The 21,456-nt window shown below is 48.9% G+C and overlaps 1 protein-coding gene across 1 annotated transcript; it reads right to left on the bottom strand.

The window, feature by feature from the left end:
- Nucleotides 1–310: 310 nt before the first annotated feature.
- FFAR4 (free fatty acid receptor 4) lies at nucleotides 311–18,531 on the bottom strand. Its single transcript, XM_087824148.1, has 3 exons — nucleotides 17,965–18,531; nucleotides 8,755–8,883; nucleotides 311–700 (listed from the first exon to the last, which is right to left on the bottom strand). The coding sequence occupies exons 1-3, from the start codon at nucleotides 18,529–18,531 to the stop codon at nucleotides 311–313; spliced, it is 1,086 nt and encodes a 361-aa protein (XP_087680274.1).
- Nucleotides 18,532–21,456: the final 2,925 nt, after the last annotated feature.

Raw genomic sequence — 21,456 nt, 5'->3', positions numbered from 1 at the left:
TCTACGCCCCACTTCAGAAACCAGCAAGGTGTGGCTTTATATGTAGATGTGATTGTTGAACAGTTATAAATAAAAATTTATTACACACAGTCATATTACAAACACACTGAAAAAGTTCATGTTTAAAGGACCCCATAGCAAATCCTTTCATAAAGGGTAAAATTCTTATGCTGAATGATCACCCCTTAATTCGCCGGCACAGTAAATGTGTTTGCATAGGTCGTATTTTCCTAAAGCAGGGGGCACTGGTGTGACGGTCCTGGAAGTTTGGCTCGCCCGAGAGGGACAGACTCTGCGGCTAGAGAGGTCATCACGTGGAGATGACAGACAGGTCGTTTCTTCGGAGAGACGTGTCTGTGAACATGGCTCCCTTGTCCTGGAAGAAGACGCGGCGAAAAATTTTCCTCCATTCATTCCTGAACAGGGACATGTTGTAGAGAATGGGGTTCAGGGCCGAGTTGGCGAAGGTGAAGGCCACCACCCAGAAGAAGAGGGACGGCCAGATGACCAGGTCCTGCTTGAAGCTCTGGATCAGGATGAGCAGGATGGTGATGATGATGGGGCTCCACATGATGAAGAAGGAGATCATGAGCAGGAAGAGGGTGCGGAAGAGTCGGAAGTCCTGCTGGGACACGCGGACCTGGTGGCTCTCCGAGTAGGCCAGGCTCACCGTCAGCCTCCTCCGGGACGCCTTGGTGATCTGCGGGGACACAACGCGGCCGGAGCCACGGTTTACTGCGGGGCGCCAGGGAGTTTTGACTCAGGAGCAGCAGAGTTGGAATCTGCTGCCCCCGCTGCGCTGGGACTGCTTTGGGCAGAGAGAGCCCCCCTTTTAGAGGTTGGTCCAGCCCTCAGGGCGCTGAAGAAACAGGGCGCCTGGGTGGACCCCTGAGAAACAAGGCAGAAGCAAACCAGCCACATGTAGAAGCGAAAGGCCTGACTCGGACGGTGTAGGAGAGGGGTCAGAGAACAGGAGCACATGCTTTGGTCTGAATGTGTCCTTCCCCCAAGGTCATCTGTTAAAACCTAACCCCCAAGGTGCTGCTGTTAGGAGGTGGGGGCCTTTGGGAGATGAGCGGGTTAGGGAGGAAGCCCTCCTGAGTGGGATTAGTGCCCTTAAGAAAGAGGTGAAGGGATTAAAAAATACAAATTGGCAGTTACAGGGTAGTCGTGGGGATGTAGTCAATAATATTGTAATAACTATGTATGTGTCAGGTGGGTACTAGGCTTACCGGGGGGATCACTTTGTAAGTTATATAAGTGTCTAACCACTATGCTGTACACCTGAAAAACTAATATAATATTGAATATCAACTGTAATTTTAAAATTCTTTAAATTAAATTAGAAAAGAGGCCTGAGAGAGCTTCCTGGGCACTGCTGCCATGTGAAGGCACAGTGCCAAGTCAGCAGTCTGCAGCCTGGAAGAGGGTTCTCACCAGGACCCCACCATGCTGACGCCCTGATTTTGGACTTCCAGCCCCCAGAACTATGAGAAATAAATTTCTACTGTTTATAAGCCACGCAGTCTGTGGTATTTTGTTATGACAGTCCAAAGAGACTGAGACACACATCTTCCCTGTTGTGTCTTTTTGTGAAAAAGTATTGATTGTATAAAAGCCAACTGTGCTGAAGATACAAACTTAAACAACATGATGCTGAAGGAGTCTGGGTGGGGCTGAGACTGGCATTTCTCACAAGCTCCCATGTGCACCGCTGCTGCTGGTCCGAGACCCACCCTTTGAGTAGCAAGGCCTGTGCACCCCTTTGTTGTACAGGTGAGGAAGCAGGCCCCTGAGGGAGAGTTTAGCTTTGAAGCGTTCACTTCAGAAAGCAAAAGCCCCTCAGAAGCTGAGTGTGAGAGAGGAGGTGGGGCTTCCGCTTAAGTGTGACTCCCAGGCGCAGGGTGGCGGGCTGGCTGGGTGGGTGTGACTCCCTGGGGGCTGGAAAGGGTCCGGTGTTCAGGTGCAGGCCGCCCTGAGGACATACAGTGTCCTGCCTTTATGCCTAATTCCAACCGTCCTTTAAGCACAGCCAGAAGGCAGAAGGGCCACTGTCCCCTATCACTTGCTCAGCTTCAATAGTACCCAGTTTTGGGAGGCGCGAGGGACGAAGTTTTGTGATGGCGAATAGGGGACAAACTGGTGCACAAACTGGTGTGATGGGTGGGGCACTGTACATGTTAGCCTGACATGCTTTGTTCCAGCCTGTGACCACTGTCCCCAGGGAAGGGATCATATTCAGAATGTCTCGGTTACATTTACGATCCTCGCTAACTCCCATTTGTTTAGTCTGGCCCTGTGTCCTTCTGCCGTAGCCACACAGTGGGTGCTTACATGTTTGGAGACTTTAATGGCCACAAATCTCATTAGCTGGCCTCCCTAGGCCCATCCCCTAAGATTCTTGAATCTCAAGAGAGGAGGAAATTTGAAAGCAATTAGCACAATTCACAGTTTGGGCAAGTTTAACTCCAAGATCACAACGGCTTAAAATAGTCTCCTTAGAATACTTCTCACTAGTTAATTAGAGGATAGCTGTTTAATTATGATTAAATGCAATTGCTTGCTTGCTTCTGTGCCGTAGCTTAGGCCCACCTCTTGGTGATGGAGACCAGGGAACAGATGCTGAGTGAACTGAGCCCTTTCTTTCCCACCTACTCCCCAACAACAGTAGGAATCAGGATCACTGGGCTCTAAGGAGGGCTCCATGTGCCAGGCACTGGGCTACCATTTATTTTGATAAATTATCACATTTCATTTTTATAGCTACTCTTTAGATTGGTACTATTATTATTCTCACTTTGGAGATGAGGCTATTGAATCACAGGCAATTTGAGTAACTTGCTGAAGGTTACTCCACTGGCTCTCCATGGTCAAAGCCCCCATCTGTGCAAACCCAGCTTAGTTGAGCTAAAGATGAGCCACATCATAAAAGGCTCCAGAGGGGCTGCCATCCTCTTCAGCCCTCCCTGCCACTGCTTGTTCTGCAGGGTGGGGCTGCTCAGGAGATATAACCCACCATCTCAGACTCACATGCTTGAGGTCAGGTTGGCACATCCAAGTCTGGAAGCTGCTGTGTAGAATCAAAGTTAGAACATGGTTCAGGTGAAAGCTAGTTAATCTGAGACTACCTTGGCCAATAGATCTGGGAGAATAACAGCTGGGCAGGTTGGTAGGTGGGCAGCCTGCAGGGGAAATGCCACCACCTCTGAGTAGGGGTGTCACTCTAGTCCTAAGTGCAGCCTGGTGGGCACATAAGGAATGATTCCAAAAGCAGCCTCATTGCTTGTGCTGCCCGTAATGCCCTGCCAAGAAGGAAGGAGTCCCTGGTACAGTGTTATAAATTTTTTTTGAATGAATGATGTTGATGAAAGTTCATATTTATTGAAAACTTATGTGCCAGGCCCTATACATATCACTTGATTTATCTCTTTAAATTCTCCCCACAATTCTGCGACATATGTACTTTGAAGATCCTCATTTTACAGATGAAGAAACTGAGGCTCAAAAGAGGCTAAGCAACTTGCCCAACAGTACCCAGCAGTTGCAGAGCTGAGCTTCAAACCTTGGGCAGTCTGACTCCAGCCCATACTCTTAGTCTTAAACTAGTTCCTTCCTACCCTCTACTGTCTCTATCAATGGAAAGCCTCTGCCCAGCCTATAATGCCAGGAACTGTGAGAAGGAAGGCTTCCTGGTTCACTTTCTGCTTGGCATCCTGCAGTGCTTCTTTTCAGGTAGTTACATGACACTCGCCACATATACTGTGTGATAGACGCTGAAGCGTCATTCTTAGCTCTGCACCCCAGCTCCCCGGGTGCTGGGCTGCCCTGTGGCTTCTGTGCCTGACAGTGACTGTGAGCAAACACACAAATTGGGCTGACTCATGAGCCAAGTGGATAAGTGGTTGGGTCTTTTTATAGCACTGACTGCTGCTACTATTTCCTTCTGTCCATAGTTCCAGCAACTTTCAGGGACTGAGAAGGAAAATGGGCCCATTATAATGAAATGTGGCTCCTCTCCTCTTCCCCTCCCCACACTAAATGACAAGACTAGGGCCTTAAATGTCCCTGGCATTGGGCAGAATGCTTGCTTGATGTGCTTTTAAACTAAATGCTCAATTAACTTCTGAGGATTAATTTTAATACTTAAAACAAGCCTATGGGGTAGGTTCTGTCATTTCCCCATTCGAAGACAAGAGACAGAGGCTCTGAGAAATGAAGTAACTTGAGCAAAGCCTCTCCGTCAAGTGGGAGGTGGGGCTGGTGTACCTCAGGCAAGGCACCTGAGTTCTTTACTGGGTAAACTGCAAGGAGAGAGGACAGCGCTCCGGGAATGTGGTCCACAGCCACCTGCATTAGTCACCTGCACTTGATAAAATGCACCTGCTTGGGCCCACCCTCAGCCATTCTGATTCTGTGGGTCGGAATGGGGCTCAGAAATCTGCACTTTTCATAAACTCCCCAGGTGAGTCTCGCCCGCTAAAGCATGAGAACTGTTGATCTACGACAACAGGCTTGAGGTTTCCCCCAGACCTTTGAGGAGTCACTTTTTAAACTGTTCAAGAATTTTGCCTTCATCTGAAAGCCATGAAGGAACCTTCTCTCCGCCTTACACCCTTTGCCACTCTGTGCCACCAGCCCATGGTTGTTGACAGGTGGGTGCGGGGAGAGGTTGCTCCCCACTGACTCAGCCAAGTCCCTGGGCACTGGGTCTCCTTGGGGGCTGCTTGGTCAATCAGCAACTGCCTGATTAGAATCATCAGACAATAGCCTCCATCTCTCCAGAAGACCCACTTCCCTTTCCATCATTCACAAACAGGCCTCAAAGCTGGGAAGTGAGGGTCAGTCGGGCTTGGAGAAAGGGCTGCATGCTCACTACCTAACACCTTCACGCTTAGCAGAAACACATTTTGTTTCTCAGTTAAGCTCTGCGATAGAAAAGCATTTTCCAACTTTAAGCCACAGACTCACTCCCATGCAATAAATATTTATTAAGCCCCTACTATGTGCCAAGCACTCTTATAGGTGCTGGATATACAGCAAAAAGTAAGGGTGCCCTGCCCACCCTGCACTTCCAGTCTAGGGCGCAGTAGGGAATGGGAAAACAAGTAAGAAACATACAGACTGCCACAAAGGGTAGAAGCATTGCATCTTGTGGCAGTGGTTGCTAGGTGACAATATAAACCAAGCCCCAACAGCTAACATTGACAGCCTGATCGAAGGTACTTGGGAGTGGCTGGGAGACTATTCCCTGGGAAACTGTTGATTGGAAAAAGCCACTGAAGATGTATAGCATGGCTGAGTCATGAGTAAAAAGGAAGCAGGGAAGGCAGAAGGGCAGATAAGGCCACTGCCCTGAGCACTTGAAGTGGCCCCTGAAGGGAAGAGCCCAGGTGACGTCTGTCGGCTCTCAATCCCCGACCAGGGCAGAACCAGCAAGTAGGGTGGGGACTTTGAAGCAGTTTCCCATAAGAGATTCATGGAGCTCCAGTCCAGAGAGATGCTCTGTGGGCAATAGAGAGTCCTGTTGTCAGATTTAGCAATGCTGCCTACTCTCTTCCTGTGTTGGAGATCCCCAAAGTACATTCACATAATAAAGGCTCTGAGAAGTCCTGCAGCAAAGAAATCCATTTAACTTTGATTAACCTAGCATTTCCCAAACTCATTTGATCATGGAACCCTTTCTAATATCTAACAAACCGTGGAGTTCTAGAGAAAGCTTTAGGGGGACTGTTTTAGAGGAATAAAAGATCAGGGTGATTTGTAAGAGGCACTTCTCAGGGCTAGAGATGGAACCTGAGTTTGAGACAGTAGTACAGATGAAAGGTAGGGTTGGTGAGAAAGGGGTAGATGGTGTAGCTTTGTGTCCCATGGTTTCGAATGATTTGCTAATTGTGTCTCTATGGATATGGCTAATTAACACTGACATTCAACTGATTTTACAGAATTATGCTCTTGACAGAAAAACAGGAGAAAAGCTGATTCAGTGTCTGTCTGAGTCTGAATGAATATCCCGAGGGAGAGAGACGCACACTGGGAGGGCCTGCCCAGACCCTCCATCCACCTGTCAGCAACTTACCTGCTGCCACGTTACCAGCCTGGCAAACCCATAGGTGCAAGGTGAGGACAAATGTTATAGTCCTCCCAAGAAATGGGCAACAGTTTTGCTAGTGAGTGGAGAGTAATTTTTTTTTTAAGTTTTATATTTGCATTAATGTTGTGATTTTCAAAATATTATCATATCTGCACTCTCATTTTGTTGTGTTAAACAACCACTGAGGCTCATTTAGCTCCAGAGAAAACTGAGGCTTATATTAGTTAAGTGACTTGCCTAAGGTCACACAGTAATAAAGCTTGGGCCAGAAGCCAAATCTTACGACTCTGTCCAGTGATTTTCCCTCTCCCCAAGAGGAGAAGGCACTGTTGGCTTTTCAGTGCCTTACTCTTTCAATGAGTGTTTGCTGAGCACTCACAATGCATAAGCCAGACCCCTGTTCTAGGCACCGGGCTGTAACAGTAAACAAAGTCTCTGCCTTCATGGAGCTTGCATTCTAATGGGAAAGACGGATGATATACAAATAAATCCACATAAGTGAAATACGACAGGAGTATATAAAGAGAACTAGAGAATTGTGAGGAGTCTCTCTGGGGAACACCTTTTTGAATAGAGACCTAAATTAAGGGGAGAATTGGCTCACAGAGGAATTTGGGGAACAGAGATCTAGGAGAGAAAATGGCAGGTGCAAAGGCCCTAAGGCAGCAGTGTTGACATGTGTAAGGAACAGCACCGAACCAACATGGACACAAGTGAGGGGAAGAGATGAGGTGAGAGAGGCAGGTAGGGGCCAAATCATACAGAGCCTTAAGGAGGCGTCCTCTTACCCAATTCATCACTCCCCAGATATTCTGCACATAAACCCATGGCCGGCCTTTGGTTCTTGCTATCGTAGACCCCAGGACAGCTCCCATCACTTTCTTTACACTTCCCCGAGCTCATCAGGGCTCTGGGGGTTGGTGGGAAACCTTTCCATAGAATAAGTCAGTCCTCTCTCAGCAGGCAGCTGAGAAGTATGAGACATAAGTGAAAGGAGAAGACCAGAGCCCTCTTGGCTTCTAAGGAACTCTGGGTTTAAATTTTGATACTGCTGCTTATGAGCTGTGTGACCTTGGGCAAGTTACTTAACCTCTCTGTAACTGTCATTCTTAGTAGGATTAAATGAGTTAGTTCCTAACACACTGTAAACACTACATAAATATTTGTTAAATATTTTTTAGATTATTTCTACATTTCTACATCTCTGGACATTCTACATTTTCCTTTCTTTTCCCCTCACTTCTTTTCTTTTAACATAATGATAACAGCTAACACTCACATAGCACTTACACATGCCAGGCCCTATTGCAGGCACTTTACAGACCTAAGTCTAGGCCTGAACTGGCCTCAAACCCTTAAAAGTCCCAGGTTGGGGGCAAGGGAGGGGTCACTTAAAGGAGAGTCAGAAGTCAACTGATGGAGGAGAGTCTAGGGAATAACATGAGGAGGCCATTTCCCACAGGACCCAGGGATTAGCAGCCCTTGATGGAGGTGGGCCTGGCTTTGGGTTTTGAGCATCTAAGAAGGTGACAGATATTCAGCTACAAAGAAAGGGCCATAAAAGTGGCCAGACAGCAAGCAGGACCTACAGGGCCCCACTTCAATATCCCTGTTTGCCAGATGACCCATAATATGCTATAAAACCAAGATTCAACAACTGTAAACCTCTGAGAGGACTCAAAGGCTTTGCATTAGACCTTCTCAAACAAGCATGAACACACATACATGCTATTTGCCTGAGCCAGCACCGTATGTGTAAACAGGCTGCCTTCAGAGGTAAGAAACAGGCTGGCAGGTCTTTTTTATGTCCCTGTACATGCTTGCTCCAAAGGTAGAGACCATGGCTGTTTCAGCCTGCTTCTGAAAGGCACGTTTCCGGGACATGGAGGGGGCAGCCAGTGGAAGGCGACTGGTGGAAGCCTCGGGTAAGGCTCTGTTTGCGGTGCTGTTCCTGGGAGCTGTGGTCAGTTTGCCAGCTGTGCGTGTATGCTGGGTGTGCTTTTCTGTGTGTAGATTATACTTTAATAAAAAGTTTCAGAAGTGTGTATTCTCTCATGACATTGCTGTGTGTGGTAGGGAAACAAGGGACACAATCCAAAAGCCCACAAAGTAAATTATGTCACAGCTATATGACAGAAGATCATCAAACCATTAGAAATACGGAGGTGGAGATAAAGGAACTGATATGAAGGGTTACGATACAGTGTTAAGCGAAAAAAGGAAGTTAAAAAATAGATAGTATTATCTCAAATCTGAAAAAAAATTAGTTCGGCCATGACAAATAGCTGATATTTGATCATTTTACATAGTTTATCAGATATATATATAGCATGAAAGCATGTATATAGGTAAATTTATGAGAAAAATAAACTGAAAAAAATACAATGATTTGTTAACAATGGCGGCAGAATAGATCTTCAGTTTCTGTGTTCTGCATTCTATATTTCTTTAGTGTTTTGTAATACACTTGTATTTGGTGATTAGTGAAAAATAATAATAATCATAAGGGTATAATTTCCTTTTTGCAGAGGGGATAGACCTGGGCAGTGAACCAGAATTGAAATGGAGTGAACACAAAGGTAACTTCTGACCAGGAAATGCTAAGATTCCTCAAGTACCCGGAACCTGAGTGAAGTTCAGCTTCGGTCTGGAAGCAAACGTACCTGTAAAATTTTGGAGTAACTGATCACAATGAGCAGTCCTGGCACCAAGAAGTTCAGAGTAACAAATGAAACATCCCAGGAGATTTCTCCGGCAATGCTGGGCCAAACCAGTGTGCAAATCAGAATTTCCTAGTCACAAAAAAGAAGAGAAAGTCATGTAAATGCTGGATTCTTATTCGGCCTTTACCTCAGTTCCAGTTGGGGGCTACCTGGCACTGTGACACTGTTGTATTAGTTACACTACTCCACAACTGGCAAGAAGTCCCAGAGCCCCTTTCACTGCCCACTCAACCCCACTTACAAATCATTTGCCTCTGACCGCAGAATAACCACAATTATTATTCCCATTCTCCAGGGGAGACAACCGGGCCTCAAGGCCACAGGCCGGTAAGAACTGAAATGAGCTGCAAAGAGCCTTTGAGCCTTTTCTTCCGAGTCCTTCATTTTACAGGCAAAAAACTGATCCCTGAGGTTCTGTAGACTGGAAGTGACATGTTACACACAAGCATGCCAAAACAGGAACAAGGCAACAGGGTCCATGTTAAGGCATTAAGTGTTCGTTTGGGGATGTTCAAACGTCTACAAAGTGTCACTCTGCATCAGAGAAGGGCATGGCTTACTTCAAGGCAATGCTGGTACCCAGACTCGGGAGCTCTGAACCTGCGTACCTTTCCCCCAGAGGAGCACTCTGCAGCCCAGAGTAAGACGCAAGCACAAGCCTTTATCAGTTCAAGTGGTGAAACCACTGGAATGTGGCCAAAGAGCCTGCAGGTTTGTGACTTTTCTGCTGCCACTCTACTGTGTTGAATTCAAATATTTGGCACTAATACAAACCTCAAAACAGTGGGGACATCACTGAAGAGTTATTAAGAGATGCTGCAACACTATTTAATAATTAAGAGATGCTGCATAATTATTATTTCCATTCTCCAGGGAATCTCATAATAATAATAATAATAATAATAATAATAATAATAATAATAGATGCTGCAAACAAAAAAATAGGTCAATGAAGAGTCCTATCTATCTGTCTGTCTATCTGTCTATCTATTCCTCCATTCCTCCTCCCAAACACAAATGTTCTGTGCCTGCTTGACTTATAGGAACAAAATTGTTTAGAAAACAAGTTACCCTTCCAGGCATGTAGAATACATTTTTAAGAGCACATTTGTGTAAAAAGGCCACATTATTGATTTTTGGTGAACAAGCATCTTAACCAATGTCCAGAAGAAATATTATCATCCATAGCACCATTCATTCATTCATTCATTCATTCATTCATTCAATATTTATTGAATGCTATACTAGGCAAAGGCAAAAAATTTTTATAATTTCTCACCATGTATCATAATTAGGTGGCCAAACTCAAAATACAGTCAAACAGTCCCTTCTTCTCCTATTCAGTACTAACAAAGCACTTAGCTGTGGGAGGCAGCACTTGACATACATTATCTCATTGAATCTTCACAACAACCTTATTGAAATGCATTTCTATTTTTCCCATTACAGAGAGAAGAAAACTAAGGCTTAGAAACATCCTCCTAAAATAATAGTTTATAACACTGATGATGTAGTGTTTTTTAATCATATAACATTTTCCCAAAAGAGCTAAGACCTACTGGGGTAGGCAGTTAGATATAAGCAGAACAAGTACAAAGGGCCAGGTACAGAAGGTCACCAGGGTAGAGAGCCCCAGGTGCCTAACAAAGAGCAAAGTTGGGAAAACAATGACCTCAGCCCCAGGGTAACCTTTCCTCCCCTAGTATATCGATGGTCATGCAGTTCAGACCCTCCCCTGACCTTTCCTCCCCTGGCATATTGCTAGTCATGTGGAGAACATGACCCTGAAAGGACATATCTGGAAAGCTGATGAATCTTCTATTGGGATTCTTTGAGACGTCCAGATAAAGACTCTCAAGACGGAGGACCCGGTGTGCTCTCCCTCCCAGAAGCACCCCCGCACCTTTCCCTTCCCCCTCTTGCTCCTCCAGGCACATTTTCCTTGCTTCTCTCTTTCTCCTTAGCTCCAAGGGCCTCTGTAACTTGTTTCCTAAGTCCGTTTCTTCTACTGATCACTTCCTCTGTGTCTGTAACTTTCCAAATAAACTTTCTCTTATAGTTTGAGTCTTGGCTCTGAATTCTTTCTTAGCCAGAACTCAAGTACCAAGGTTGCTGAAACAAGGTCCAGTCTGACCCCACTGATCTAACACCTGGTGCCATTCTCCCTGCCAATGCTACCAAGAAAACACGAAGGCAAGTCAAGCAGAGAAAAAAGATTTAATTATATTTGTACCTTGAAAGGGTGGGGAGCTGAGAATGCTGCTTCCTTTTCCTATTTTGTTGGAATGGCTCACAAATGCACTGGGCATTTCAAAAACTTGTTCCTCCATCCCCACCCCCACTGTCCACGCCTGACTGGAGAAAGTTTACTGGATCTTTCTACATTTTGGTGACTGAAAAGAAGCTTGTGACTCAAGGATCTCTGAATATTGGCAGAGGGTGTCCACAGCTCTTTAGATAATCCACACAGCCTGTGCTTGGACTCAGCCCCCTGCCCATCATGGGCCCCTCGTTCTATTACGTTGGTGGGCAACATGTGCTGACAGATATGCTGAAGCAGAAATCGGAAAAAAAACAGATTCCAGCCCTGAGTGTGACTTGATCTCTAATTTCAGTACACGTGCATAGAGGACAGAAAAACAGATGATCCTGGTACCATTGCTTAAAATTCCCAAGGGGTCCCAACTCTTTCCAAAAGCCTTCTCCAGGATGTCTGCCAAAATCTCTCCAGGCTTAACATGCTTTTGTAGGAGAAGGTGTATTGACAGAGCAAGGTGTTCTCCCTACATCAGGGCACAAAAAGAGATCCCTAAACAATACGCCTGGATTAGCCCAGTGTTGTGGAAGGAAATGTGTAGATGTAAATGAACAGGTGTGTACCTATGCACGTAGCTACACGTACACACACACACACACACAGAAGACTGGAAGGATAAACTGAACAGTGCCTGTCTCTAGGTGGGACTCTTAAGCTATTTTTATTCTTTTGGCTTATCTGAGTTATCTAAACTTTCTATAATCTGTATTATTTTTACAAGAGCAAAAAATGGCAATAAAAGTTAATTCTTAAGAGAAATGATGATGAAACATAGATGACCATGATAGTTTGGCAAAACTAACCAGCTCCTTTTTCAGCAAAGACCATGAACCTGTCCCAGGAAGCCTCTTAAATTCCATGCCTCTGACGAAGATGCTCTTTCCTTTGATTTGTGGCATGCACTCCAAGCACCGAGGGTGATGGGGAAGTGAGATAAGAACTGCACAGCATCCCATGCATGAACTAAGAGGCAGTGTGGCTGGCCTATGTGGACTAAATGACTGATTTACATGCCCTTTAGAAAGATTTATATGGCATCCTTGGATAATTGCAGTGTTTATTTTCTTTTAAAAAATGGAAAGAAAAAAAAGCACCAGGCCCACAGTCAGAGATCTAACTTGGTGCTACAATGTTGTTTCTGTGGACAAATCTATTTGACTTAACTCTTTCGATTCTAGGCATTCTTTCCCAGGCTGTGACTTACAGGAGCTTGGCAGTGAGTCCAATCCGGGAGGTGGGGGCGTGAGTGTTACAATATTCTCTTCACATTTGAAATGCCTCCTGATTTTAAAAAGGGAATTTGAAAACCCAAAGTGCTGGGCCTGCTTTGTTTCTGAGCTACAGAAGTAAAGCTGGCTGAGTCAACAGCAGTGTCCTCTAATTCGTTTGTTCAACCACTTATTGCTCGAGCCATGGTGGCTGAGCCACGGTGAGGCACAGAGACCATGGGCTTGGTCTCTGCCCTCAAGAAGGCTATCATGCAGCTGTGGAAGGAGAGGCTCTAGGAAACTCCAATGCAGGGCAGTGAGCTGGAAGCACCCAGAGATCTACAGGTGACAGGGAGAGTGGAGTCACCTGGTTAGGCTGAATCCTAGAGGGTTTGTGTCAGCTGTGTCTGAAAGGATGGGGCTTTAGCCAGGGGAATGGAGAAGCCAGAGCTCGGTGCCAGGACCAGGAGAGATGAAGGCAGGAGACCATGCACAACATGGTTAAATGTGACTTCTATCTTCCCCAGCCCAACCCTATACTCCTCCCTGGCACTCTGGTTCATTTCCATGGCTTCTTTTTGCAGATCATGCTAAAATCTACTCTTTTCAGCCCAGTCTTCTCCCGAACCCCAGATTCACCCCACTGCCCTGTGGACATTTATTCAGGATTCCTCACAAGCATGTCAAGACTCCCATGCCCATTCCCAAAAGGTTCTGCCTCCTGCAGTCACTGACACAGGGCATGGAGCTGCCATTCTCCCAAGCTGCCAGAAACCTGAGTACTAGCCTTCTGCCTCTGCCTTCTCCTTCCCCACGCAGAGGGAACCTCTAAGTTCCACCTAGTAGCTATCAGGCCCACCTCTCCCAGACCACCCCTAAAGGGTTGTACCTGGCCCTTCGCCAGCTGGCCTCTGCCAAACCTTCTAGCACAACCTCTTGCTGACTTGTGGGCTATTTCCTGTGCCTGCAGTGTTCCTTCAGTCCCCCACATCCTTACTTGGCTCGCTGCCTCTCATCTTCACACTCTGCAAGGTATCGTTCTTTTCTAAGACAGCTCCCCTGTGGACAGGGGCCTCTTTCGACAGGCACTGTTCAAATGCTGTCCTCTCCCCGCACTGGTCGACTCACAGGCAAATGTCACCAGATTCCAGCTGTTTCCTGTCAGTTTCTCTAATGATTCTTCTGATCGTTTTTTAAAAATATATTTTTTAATGGATTTTGAGAAGGGCGGGGGAAGGGGTGAGAGAGAAACATCAACTTGTTGTTCTACTTGCCTACGCATTCATTGGTTGATTCTCGCATGCGCCCTGACTGGGGATCGATCCTGCAACCCTGGCATACAGGACTACGCTCCAACCAGCTGAGCTAGTTGGCTAGGGCTCTAAAGATTCCTCTGGAGCACCCCTGGGGATTCCTCTGTAATTCATTCTTCCTTTCCCACCTCTTCAAACAAAAAAATGGAAGACTTCAAGGTCATTTTAAGGAACTGAGAATCCTACTTGGATATCTCCTCTCTTATCAGCTTCCCAACAGAAAAGAAAGAAAATATCAATGCAAGAGATGGACTTACTGTCTTAGATCTTAAGGGCATCCTCTAATGTCAACAAAGGCAAGTAAACTGTGTTTGTCTCCTCAGCCAACCCACACTCAATAGACACACGATGGCATTACTGGCCTGGTATTAAATCAGGGCAGGGTTTGGGCACTGGGACCAAGGGCTCCTAAGGAAATGTGAACTCATGAAAATGACACCAGGAGGAACAGATTGACCCATGCTAAATTCCAGTTCCATCTTTTGCCTGCTCTATGACATTAGGCATTTCTTCCTCCAGGAAATAAACATAAGAACACCTACTTGTTGGACTGAGTTCTGCCAGGGTCTGGGGCCATCTTCATGCTCAATAAATGTACCTCCTTGAAGAGGATGACAGTGTCTTGGTCATGTGACTCATGGTGAGGGCAGGGAGAGGGGTGCTCAGTAAATGTTTGTAGAATAAATGGGCAGCACATTCTGGCCAGGGTGGATAGTCCTCTCCACCTGCCAGTGAGGGTCACCGTCCCACCGGGGCCACGGCACACACAGACAGGAATCCCGTTGGTACAGGCTGAGATGACCCGGCTGAGATGTCTAAGTTGCTAGGATGTGGCCACCCTCTTAAAATGGCAGTCTATTATTTTACAGCAACCAGAAAAATTACACTGTTTAAAGAATGTTTAAAATATTCATAAGCAAAGATAAGGAAACTAATAATAGCTGGCAATTCTTGAGTGCTTAACTGTGTCTGTGCCAGATGTTGGCCCATTCACTGAACATTAGTCCCCTTGACAATCCTATAAAGTTAATATCTTTTATCAGGCCCATTTTGCAAATGAAGAAGACGAGGCATAGAGAGCAGGACCACTTGCCTCTGTCACACAGCTCCTAAGTGGCAGAGATAGGATTCAAACTCAGAACGTTTGACTCCAAAGCCCGCATCATAATACCAAATTGTGCGGCATTTTCTGGAATGCCTACTATTTCAACTTCCCTCCAGGGAAAGTTTTAGAGAGTCTGGTCACTCTGAACTGCTGAGTGTCCACTGCCCAGGTGGACAAAGGGAACCATGCTCCTGATTTGGTGGGGTTGGAGGATGGGGTGTCCAGATAAGCAGAAAGCTCCCTGGCCAGTGGTCCCTGAGGCTAGAGAGCCAGCTGGTGCTCAGGGTTAGTTCATTCTCTCTGCCTGTGGTTTGGGTAGGAAAATGTCCTCATTTCACAACCTCCATATTTTGTGTCCAAGTGGGAGGGGACAGGCCAAACCTACAGCCAGGAAGGGGGGAGTAGAGGACTGAGAAAACAAGCCTTTGCTAATTTTAATATGAGACTCAATTCAGTCTAGACTAGATCCTTCTGTCTCTCTCTCTTTTTTTTAATAGTCATACTTCCTCCCCACAGCCATTTCTCATTCTTTTCAACTTATTTCTTAAACCACTGAGCCTGTTTGCTCACCTATAAAATGAGATGTTTCCTGCACCCTCAGGTTATAGCCTTTGAGGAACCTGTTTTTTTTCTAATAATTGGCTTACTGGCAGGTGTGTGGGTATGTGGGGGAGGGGAGGCATAACACAAAGTGGAAAAGACAAAGAGGTTTGAGAGCTGGAAAGGACTGTCAAATTTTCATTACAAGCTCCCTCTCCCCACTTCTACTAATTTCCAGGAACAGGGCTCCTGTAGCCAACTCACCCGGCCCCCAGTCTACAGCGGTGCTGTGCAGGCCCATTCTCTCCCTGTGGCTTTGCCCAAATCCCTCTCCTAAGGCTCTGAAGACCAAGGAGGTGTTTCCAAATTAAAACAAGAGGGGTATGTGTGCTCTGCTTAAGAGGGACGGAGGGAAGGCCACCGCGACACAGATCTCCATGGGAGCCCCTTGCAATACAGCTCTGGTCATTCCCGAGGCGGAACGTAGAAGCTTTGACCTCATACAGGTGCCCCACCAGGGGTAAAACACAGAGTGGAAAGACACGGAAGGTCCCCATCTGCGTGAGGACCTCCTTGCTCAAACAACTGCTAGTGTCCACGTTGGCAGGCGGTTTTAGCCTGGGCTTTTGGCGTGGAGGTGACAAGAGTCTCATTTTCTAAGCCTTATTTGGCAGTTAAGTGGGAGTGTACTAAAACAATTGTCAAAGGAAGAGGCACAAGATACACATCTGGGAACATAAGATACTCTTAAGTTATATTCTTTTTGATCCCTAATTCCCTGAGTGCCATTTTTTTCTGAAGGAAAAAAAATGGGGAGAAATCTCTCAAGTTCTGTGAAAAATACAGAAATACTGTAACTCAGTGAGAATAGCTTTAAAAAAACAAAAGACGAATGGCAGAACCCCGGCTCCAAGCTGATGCAATTGGTGAGGCCTCGTCTTCCGCTTATGCGACAGGCATCTGTGTGACGCACCTTGATCCTCAGGTGTATCTGGGCAAAAAAGGACAAGCCTGCCCACTGAGCTAGGGTCCTTGGTCTTCTTAAGCCAATGGCACCCACCAGCCCAGCTAATCCTCCCGTTTCTGGCCCCCACTTGAAGAAACATGCCACAGGCTTACATATTCTTTGATCAAGTGCCACAGGGCTGAGCCAGTTCCTGCCCATTAGTCACAAAACAAACCAAACAAGCAAAACCCCACAACTATTCTCCACGAGAAAGAAACGATTAGGAAAGAGACTTGGAGGATTGATTTGTGTTAAGAAGATTCAGCTTACACGGGATGCAGACTTCTGCCCCACCCCCAGTAAAGCCCCGGTTGGTAGACTGGTCGGGGGTAACCCCCAGAGAAGCCCACCCCTGTGTCCAGGCTCTAGAAGACACCCCTGGGTAGGCATGTCCTGGTCAGACTGCGGTCGTCTCCGAGCTCCAAGCTCCCCCCTCGCCCCGCCCCAGGTGACTTCTCAGCACACGCGTACCCCAACCCGGGCCTTCCTGCCTTCCCGCCCCCCCCCCCCCCCCCCGATCACGGCACATGCCTCTCCTTGGGGCTGTGCTTTGTGTCAGGCTTGCTGGGGTGCCCCACACTCCCCCCAAGGCCAGAGGGGCCAAGAACCCAGCCTCAGCAGACCCGCGGGAAGGCTGAGCCAGGACGGAGGTGCAAACACCTGGGTCCTTCCCCGACGCTCCCCGCAGGGCGCAGCGGACTAGCGCACCGGTGACGACGGCCACGCCGCGGGCCACGGTCCTGCCCGCGCCGCCCAGGTCCCGCCGCGCGGGTGAAGCGCGGCGCCCGGGAGCCCGCAGCGCCAACAGGCCCGCGACTCCGCAGCGCGGGACCGGGGCGGGCCAGAACCAACGTCAGGAGCTGTCCGCAGAACCCTCCACAGGCGGTGGGCACCCCCTTCCCTTCCCCTCCCCCATCCCAGTGACACCGGCGGCCTGGGTGCCCAGGATTCAGCTCATCAGCCCAGCCTCTGGACCCTGCGAACATCTGGGGTGCCCGAGATACTCTGAAACCTGCCATCATCCGAGGCTCCCCGGGTAAGGTCCCGGGGTCTAGTCTGATCCTTCCTTCTCGCAGTTGGAAAACAGGCTCCAGGAGGGAAAAATCACCCCCCGGTGGAGGCGGCAGCGGGCCTGGGGCCCCTCGGTCTCTGTCCCCGCCTCCCCCGGCCCATCCACACGCGCCTGCCCGCCGGCCCTCCAGCGGGGCCCGGCCCGGCCCAGCCGCGCCCAGCCTGCCGAGCAGGGGCCCGGCTCCCCGGCCCGAGGGGGCGCCCGCGCGGTGATCGCGGCCTCGGCGGCCTCACCTCAAGGGCGGTGCGACGGCGGGGCTGCCGCGCCCGGAGAGCGCACAAGGCGCAGGACGCGGCTAGCCGCTCGGAACCGAGCCCCGTCCGGCTGGCTGTGAAGCCCTCGCGATGCCATTACTTTTGCAACAGCCAGTGCCATTTACAGGCATTTCGGGGACTCCACCGACAGCATTTTGGGGGCGTTTACGGGGCCCACATCGCAGGGTTGTCGTGAAATTTAAAAGCTAAACTTCCCCGCGCCTGAAGCAATGGGTAAGTGCAACTCAAGGCCCCTTACTGTCGCGGTGAACCTTCAGCCCAGGTGCCCGCCCCCGTCGGACCCCCGCCCCCCGACGGCCGCCCCGCGCGCTCACCTGCTGGGAGCCCGGCAGCTGCTGCGGGACGACGCGGAAGAAGACGCAGAGGGGCAGCGCCGCGAGCGCCGAGTAGCCCCAGATGGCCGCGAGCAGCGCCGCCCGCGCCCTGCACCCCGGGCCGCGCACGCCGCGCTGCAGGCGCACGATGCACACCACGCGCTCCAGGCTGACGGCCGCCAGCGTGAGGATGGTGACGCTGCCGCTCAGGCTCATCACGTAGAAGAGCAGGTGGCAGGCGGCCGGGCCCAGCAGCCAGGCCTCGGTCCAGCGCACGGCCAGCACGAGCGGGATGGCGCTGGTGAAGAGCAGGTCGGCGCAGAAAAGGTTGAGCACCAGGCAGGCGGTGGCGCCGCGGCGCCGTCGGCGCGCCACCAGCACCAGGGCGCCCACATTGCCCAGCAGCGACACCGCAAAGATGAGCGCCAGCACGACGGTCTCCACGGAGCTCAGCACCAGCCGGTGGTCGCCCTTGACCTCGGAGAAGAAGGAGAAGCGGGTTCGGTTGTCCCGCTCCAGGATGCGCGGGGGCCCGGCGCCCTCGGCCTGCGCGCAGTCAGGGGACATGCCGGGCGGCCGGCGGCCCGCAGCTGTCTGCGAGCGCGCTCATCCGGGAGGGGACTGAGCGCCGAGGCCGGGAAGGGGGAGGGAGGCGGTTGCGACACCTCCCCTCTGACCCCCTCCCGCCAGGAGCTGGCGCCGGGCGCAGCGGGCCGAGCCGGGGCGCGCGGGAACGAGGAAGTGCCCGGAGGCCGCGCGGGGAACGCCCGGCTGCGCCCGGGCAGCGGGCTCGCTCCCGCAGGCAGGTCCGGGCCCCGCGAGGCCCCGCCTAGGCGGCCCTCAGAACCCCCGAGGGCCTCTCCCCGTGGCACCCGCAGTGCTGAAGCCTTCACGCCACCTATTTGGCTAAACTTGGTTTTAGGAGTGTCGGAGCGGGACTTGGGAGATCATTTTGGCCTCCGCTGTTCAGGCTTCGCCAGGGAAGCGCCACAGGTCTGGAGATAAATCCCAAAGCACCCTGCAATGGGACCTAGATTTGGGGGCGGGGGGCGATAGGGAGAGAACCTTTTATCATTGCTTAACAACATGTGACTTTGGGGGGATTGTTTCATCTCCCTGCGCCCCAAGTTTTTAAATCTATAAAATGGGAATAATAAGGCATCTCATTGGGTAATTATGAGGCTCATATAAAGAGATTAACAGAACACTTGACACGCAGTACTTGCCTGTGAAGTGTCATCAATTATTAGTTACTGTAATTAAAATGCAATGTAAATTTTGCATTCTGAGCAACGATATAAAATGCCTTCGTGTAAGAAAAGTGATCTTAAGTAAACGTGACGCCCCAGGAGAACATTCCAAGGCTTTCAGGTGCACACACTGGGTGGGAATGTGCCTCAGGCACCCCAGTTTGACAAGCAATGGGAAATCAAACCCCCTTAGAGATGCGGAAATTAAGGCCCAGGAGGAAGTGACTTGTCCAAGGAGGCCCCTGGTTAGTAATAAAGAGCCATGGCCCCTGCCCCTGCCCCACCTATTCCCACCACACCTAGGCTGTCTGGTTTTCTGTTTCAGTAGTTAAGTGGTTGGAGAATGTGAAGTGTGCTTGTGGCCCTAGCCATGCTGCCCACTTCCTCGCCACCCAAGCCATCGCCCCCCTCCCCTTCGCCACCCTGCCCGGCCTCTTCCACTCGCCCATCCTGTCTTGTGATTGTCTCTGTGTATTTATGAAGGGTCCGGTGTAGCAGTCTCAGTGCTTTCTGGGGGGAAGGGTGCATTTGTGTGTCTGCTTATTACCATGTCGCATGGGTCTGAGTTGACAATGTGACCCCTAACCTGAGGGGTAGATTGCATGTCATTGGGAGATGCTCAACTTGAACCTTGACTAAGTTCAAGTTGTAAAACAGCCACTTTACTTCCTGACACAGTTGAACTGGGGCAAGAGATTGAAATAAAGGGAACTCAGATGGAAAGTGACATTGTCTGATTGGGGTCAGAGGACAATAGTTTTGCGTGAGGGAAAGAAAAGCTGTGTGTATGTCGGGAAGGGGGCGGGGATTCCATTATCCCAGGCAGATGTACCATCTGGACAGAAAAGTTTCCCCAGAATGGACAACCAGGGTGAGGTCTCTGGGCTAGAAGGACTTCTCCATCACTACCCTCCAGGGTTCTTCCAAAGGCAAAAGGGTGAATGCAGAAGTTCCCAAACTTTCTCCTTTCCATCACCTTCATGGCACCCCTAGGCCAAAAAACAAAACAAAACACCGACAGTTCCATTTGTTAAGCCTCTGGGTCCAGATGACTTAATAAGACTTTATGTCCTAACAGCTTAGTAGCCATCAGGGGAAACAGTAAATATGAATTGAAAAATAAAATTTTTGTTTCATTCTTAAATAACCACAGTGACTTCCTAATAGGATGGTGCACATATTGAGCTCTACGAAACTGGGAAGCAGATTGAGTACTGCATATTGATTTTCATGTATCTGCTTTTTATCACAATGAACCCTGAAATCCCAGCTTTGTAAGTGGGTTTAGTGTTGAAACTGCGAGTGACCTAGCGCTAGTAGTTCATGTGGAGTCCCACGGATATTGAGTAGCGCTGTATTTCCCTGGGCACCAAGCACACATGGTTAAGAATACGGGCTTGGAAACTCACCTGCCAGGATACGAATCCTGGCTATACAACTCACCATGTGACCTTGGGCAAGTCACTTTAGCTTCTAGTTCTTTAGTCTTTCCATGTTTAGAAAGGATGTAATAATAATACCGACATCACAAGGTTTTGGGGGTGGGAATTAAATGAAGTTCTTGCATGTAAAGCATGTAGCACAATAGTCATAGAGCGGACACCAGGTCAGGCTCGCTGCTCAACACAGTAGAGCCTTATGAACCAACCACACGTGCCCATTAGCAGAGACAGTCTCAGGTTATAAAATTATTATCAGAATCCTCTTTCACTCTCTAATTGCCCTGGTTTGGAGCATAATTATATGGTCAGACTCTATTTATTAACTCATTCAGTGCTCCTACAGGTTATAGGCACTGAGATTCATATCTAGGCAGTCACACTCCAGCGTCCTTGCTCTCAACCACCGGAGCAGTGCTTCTTGGGGAGATTTTGTGCACACATACAAACACACACACACTGCAGAGATATTTGGTAGTATCTGGAGACATTTTTGGTTGTCACAACTGGGGAGTTGTTACTGGCATCCAGTGGGTAGGGCAGAGGCTAGGGCTGATGCTGAACCTCCTACATGCACAGGAGAGCCCCCAGACAAAGAATTGTCCAGCCCAAAATGCCGATAGGGCTGAAGTTGAGAAATCTTGTATTGGAGGCTATGATCTCTTGAGACTTCCACAGACTTTACCTCTTACTGTCGTTCTCTGTTGTAAAGTCCCACCAAGTGGCAAAAGCCAAAAATGTTATTTTCCTGGTGGGATTACACTAAAAACTCTCTAACCCCTTTAACCAACCTACAGTGAGGC

This window comes from Miniopterus natalensis, chromosome 14 (assembly GCF_054644295.1).
Source record: "Miniopterus natalensis isolate mMinNat1 chromosome 14, mMinNat1.hap1, whole genome shotgun sequence".
Lineage (NCBI taxonomy): Eukaryota > Metazoa > Chordata > Mammalia > Chiroptera > Miniopteridae > Miniopterus > Miniopterus natalensis.
Note: the sequence above shows the minus strand (reverse complement) of the source record. Positions and strands in the feature narration are given on the sequence as shown.